General features: G+C 44.7%; 1 protein-coding gene across 1 annotated transcript in view; it reads right to left on the bottom strand.

The window, feature by feature from the left end:
- The window catches only part of LOC135825597 (neurogenic locus notch homolog protein 1-like), a 12,145-nt gene continuing 6,849 nt past the window's right edge, over positions 1 to 5,296 (bottom strand). The window contains exons 6-9 of the mRNA XM_065338203.1: positions 3,499 to 3,627; positions 3,078 to 3,164; positions 2,607 to 2,693; positions 1 to 1,026 (exon numbers count right to left, since the gene is read on the bottom strand). Of these exons, the coding sequence (XP_065194275.1) occupies positions 851 to 1,026; positions 2,607 to 2,693; positions 3,078 to 3,164; positions 3,499 to 3,627 (479 nt within the window). The 3' untranslated portion in view covers positions 1 to 850. The remainder of the gene's footprint in view (positions 1,027 to 2,606; positions 2,694 to 3,077; positions 3,165 to 3,498; positions 3,628 to 5,296) is intronic.

The following is a 5,296-nucleotide window of genomic DNA, read 5'->3' as shown; positions in this document are numbered from 1 at the left end:
TTGAACAAAGAGTACATCACTGTACTCTCATGTCAGAAATGTTACGTGCTCATATTGTTCGGTATGAGAGCAAAAGGCCAGATTAGGTGAACAGGAAATTTAGGCACAGAGAAGCAGTTCCCCTATTTAATTAAGTGTATCAGTGTTTGCTCGGTTATTGAAAGTTTAGGTATGAAACAGATGCATCGAAAGTGCCGAAAATAGAAGCACGCCGAAAATTTGTGAAATGACAGCACTTGAAGTAATAACGTATATCGTTCGCCTAGTGGGCCGTCGTGTGATGTGGCTCCGTCTATAAACTGTCACTCAACCCAAAAAAACATGTGGTATTGTGCAAAAGAGAGGAAGGAAAGAAGCATTGCTCAACAGAATAATTATAGAGGCTGTGAATCTGTCAAGTGTCAATAAAGCTATAGGAAGGGCGGGGGTGAGACTGTAGGGGAGCAAATCCAGACGGAGAATGGACACAAATCGGTCGGCCAAAGCGACAGCAAAGAGCAAGAAAATCAGGAAATATAATTATATGGAAGTGTTGGAGCGAAGGTTTGACATCGAGTAAATAAAGAGCAAGCACGCATAGAACTCAGTTCTTCGGCAGGTGCAGATAAATTATATAAAATTCAAAATCAATGATGCAATGATGCAGACAGCCAGACTGTTTCGGCCTAAATTCATATCAATAAAACTGTGAAATTCTAAATCAACAGTGAAAATTAGTAGAACGGTTACTGTTGCCTGTCGCTGTCAGTGTAAACTCAGCACAAGTCCAGTATGTTCCAATCAACACGTTAATGTTGCCATATCAGTTGTCAGGCTTGTATTCGCATCACCATGATCTCTCCCTCCCTCTCTAGGTGGCGTTGACATCCGTGCCATTGGTGCCGGCAATCTGCCGTATGGCCTCGGCGATCTTGTTGACGCGCAGCAGAAGCTTGCGAAAGCGCTCCTTGTTCTTCGTCTTGCGATTCTTTCTCCTCTCCACTTTCTCCTCGACGCGTCTCAGCAAGTTGGACAACCGTTCGTCCTCTAACAAGAATAACACAAAAAAGTAGAATTCACAAAAATCAACTTCAGTCAAGTCATCATCTGTGGAGAAAACTGCCACAACATCTTCTTACAATTATAGTAAAACCGGGTGTAAGCGACCTCTGGGTTTAGCGACCACCTGCTCTTAACGACCGTTTTCCATGCACCGACAGTTCTACACACACACTGCGGGACCTGGTTCTAAAGACCACCTGGCTTTAACGACCGCTTTTGCTTGCACCGTGGGGTGGTCGCTTAAACCAGGTTTTACTGTAGAATCAACAGTCAGTCAGCACAGTAATGACTCTGGCCCCGCTGTGAAGTAGAAAGTTCATGCCCTATAGGAGTCATGACAACTTTAGAGCGAAGTAAAACAAAGTTAAAAGAAAAAGAAAAAAGAGTACATTAGTTCATGCCCTATAGGAGTCATGACAACACAACAGAGGTTAAGACGCACGTTATTTCCGACGTGACGCGAAAGTTCAGCTCGCGGTAGTAGGCTCGCGCGTCCAAACACAGCGCAAGTGACCTGCAGCTCCAGTCGATATTTGGAGTTTTACGCCAAATTTGACGTGAAATGGCGCGTCACGTCGGAAATAACGTGCATCTTGGCTTCTCTACAGAATCTTGGACCCACTTGGGTCCAGTGTGTCTGCATCCATGCACGTTTGGGTGGTTTCCCTTCACAGCATAGTGACGCATCCGCCGGGTAGTGAGCGAACTGGGCCCTCCCCATCAGGGGGACCGACTCATAATACAGAGAACAATCTGCCTATAATCGAACGTGTAAACTCCAATAATCTTGCTGTTACTGTGAAACGGCTGATTTTAGCGCCGGTGATATTTAAGCGATTTTAGCCAAAGGAGCGTTTTCACTCAACCTTTTCTGCAAAATCGAAATTTTGCATGCACGGTACAGTACAAATCATCTCTTTTTCAACCCTCCCTGCTGCCGTGCTCATATTAGTTATCTAACTTATCTTCTTCTTTGTTCTGTTTGTCCGCTTATTTTTATATATTTTTCTTTTCACTTATTATCAGTGGGACCATTGTCATTAGGTTCAGGCCTGTTTTGGAACTCCACTCTAAATATAGCCAAACAACAACAACAACCCTGGAACTCGGATAGCTAAGATTTCCATTCCTTCAAACTATATAGCTACAATAATGTCATCGCGAATTGGTCCGAAAATCGAAATTTTGCATACACGGTACAGTAGAAGTCATCTCTTTATTTAAACCCCTGAAATCCGGATCAGTGAAATTTCCATTCCCTCGAACCATCAGTAGCTACAAGAATTTCATCATGAATTGGTCCTGATCCAGAAACGCTACAAACAAATTAACCATTACGATTAGCCTTTCCACAGTAATGGACTCACAGGGAGAGCCGATGATTAATTTATACAAAAGAAAATGGACCAAGGACCAAGAAAATGGTCCAAGGAACGTGCAATGTTATCGCATGAGCTGATTGTTTGGTAACTGGTGGTGTTAGTGGACATTATAGCGTAACTTGTAGTTCCTTGGTCCTTTTTTCTTTTCTACAGTAGTTCAAATCTCATCGCCGTAGCACCTACCAGAATCAGCATCAGTGCAGTGGCTGCAATCATCAGCCGCCGGATTTACATTGCAAGAAGATGAACCAGCCGCACAAGGTTCAACACCTGAAAGCAAGGGCGAGGGAAGAAAATCAAATGCAAGACATCAGATGAGAAAGTAAAAAATTCTATTTCCTCTTATGTAGCACACTCTGCAGCATATTTGCTCTAACAGAAAAAACACTTCTTTGTAGTCTGCACATGTGCCTACATATGGATGTGTGTTGCGGTGTATGCACATGGGCGTGTGTGGATGCGAGCACATATATTCCAACGTGAGTATGTTTTCAACGGTTTGAGGGAAAGTTGAAAACAGTGTGTATGTTCTTTACTAATAAGTTAGTTTGAATGACTCAAGCTGGTCTATGGCAAACCTGGTCCTCCATGCAGCAAGGAATGGCCACAACATGAGAGAGGGAGAGAAAGCACGTCGAAATACTGTCAACATACCGTTCTGGCAGGTGTAGCTACCGTATGTGTTGACACAGGTCTGAGTGGCATTGCATGGCCTGGTGCTGGAAACACACTCATCTATATCTGTGGTCGAAGAGAGGGAGATAGGGAGAGAGGGAGAGAAGGAGAGAAGCAGAGAGAGAAGGAGAGAGAGAGAGAGAAAAATTGCCACTCACTCACCTGCCCCGACTGCACACACACGAACATACACATACATACGCACACACACACACACCCAGATACACACAAATACACCCACACACACAACATGCACACACACACTAACACAAACACGCAAATACACACACACACACGCGCACACACACACACACACACACACACACACACACCCAAACACACACACACACACACATACCCAAATACACACACACACACACACACACACACGCAAACTCACCATCTGTGCAGGAACGCCCGGAGTAGCCTGATTTACATCGGCAGTAGAACGTATTGGAGTTGCTTTTCCTGTCACACATGCTGCTGTGGAGGCAAGGTGGAAATAGCCTGCACTGTATAGTATTTCCCTCTGCACGTACAACAATAGACAAAGAGAAAAAGAGGTGTGCAAGAATGGACTCAGATCGAGAGCCAAGGATGAATTTATAGAAAAGGAAAGGACCAAGGAACATGTTAGCGCATGAGCTGATTGTTTAGTTACTGGTGGTGTCAGTGGACATTATAGCGTAACTTGTAGTTCCTTGGTCCTTTTGCTTTTCTATAAATTTCAGTTGTCCGATACATTCATCATTTTCAGGGATTGAAAAGGGAAAAGTTCTGACCCAAGAATTGACTGTCTCCACTAGGATTCCAGCCAGGGACCTCCGTTCTATATGCAGGCCAGCAATGAGCTAAGGTGAAGTCATTATCCAAAAAAACCCGTCGGGTACAGCAAAGTACCGTTGATCCGCTCCCTTCTCTCACCCCCCCCCCCTCCCCCTCCCCTGTCGAACTTCAACCCGTGAAGCGACTTCAGCGCATGCATCAATGTATGATGTTGAACCGACGCAAGCACTGCTATACACAACATGTGCCATTGTAGGTAAGGCTGGAGTGAAAATGTGCACAGTCCAGCATGGCAAGTCTGATCGCTTCTGTTGTTGTGCAGTAGTACTGGTACTTGAAAGCCTTGATCCGATTCCCGCACCCGGTCTCAAAACCAACTGGGAAGCGACATGGTGTGGAGAGCGGATCAACGGTACTGTCGACCCAGAAACCTGCGCGATCCTGAAACGTTCGGGATTTTTTGCGATGGGTGTGAAATCGCGAAAGTAAGTGGGCGCGAAACGCGAAACTGTAGACTCGAGTCAATCATCAAATTGACTCCACCCGCACACGTTTGCGGGCGTAAAATGGTCTGTCATCACAATTCGAGAACTAAAACGGGCGCAAACGATTCCCGGGTTTATGGTATAATTATTACTCAACTGCAGAGCTATAAAAAGTAAACAAGAAATATTTGAAGCCGTTCGAGAATAACACAACTCTTCGTGAGATACTGCGTAGTACATGAACTAACGTATTCACAGAGTTGTCTTTCTGGTTAGGTTCTTACTTCATGGTTTCATGCAATTAGCTTTACGAACAAATCACACAAGTACTGTAACTCAACAAATTTTGGCCGGTGAGAAGCTTTTAGCCGTCATTTTACTTTGGCCGATTTGGGTTTTCCAAAAAAGAAATCGATAGGTATTCGTTGCCCTCACATGCAGCCATGGCTCAATAATGCATCACTAGCCTCTATGTCAAATTTTGGCCTGCGATTTACTTTGGCCTTTAGGTACCCAGCGGCGAAATCAGCGAAATTAAATCGCCAGCGAAAATTAGTTGATTTACAGCACTCAAGCGAATCAGGGAGTTGAACGGAAAAAAAGTCTGAAGAAAAAGGCGACTGTCACCACCAGGACTCGAACCAGGGACCCTCGCTTGTAGCCAGCAATGTTCTAACCACTGAGCTATGGTGTAGCCGTCATCCCAGCAGCGACCGTTCAACATTTCCTTCAGACTTTGAGAATACGTTTTTTAGAACACGGAGGCGGCTCCACTGCAGCCAATTCATATTATGATCAGTCACCACCACCATGCCAAGGCCGTTGACGCTGCAAATTCTATTCAAAAGAAATGAAGATTTCATTTCTTTTGAATAGAATTTGCAGCGTCAACGGCCTTGGTGGGGTGGAGGTGACTGATCGTGAGAC

The sequence above is a fragment of the Sycon ciliatum genome, chromosome 10 (genome assembly GCF_964019385.1).
Source record: "Sycon ciliatum chromosome 10, ocSycCili1.1, whole genome shotgun sequence".
NCBI lineage: Eukaryota > Metazoa > Porifera > Calcarea > Leucosolenida > Sycettidae > Sycon > Sycon ciliatum.
This window is presented reverse-complemented; position numbering and strand designations above follow the sequence as displayed.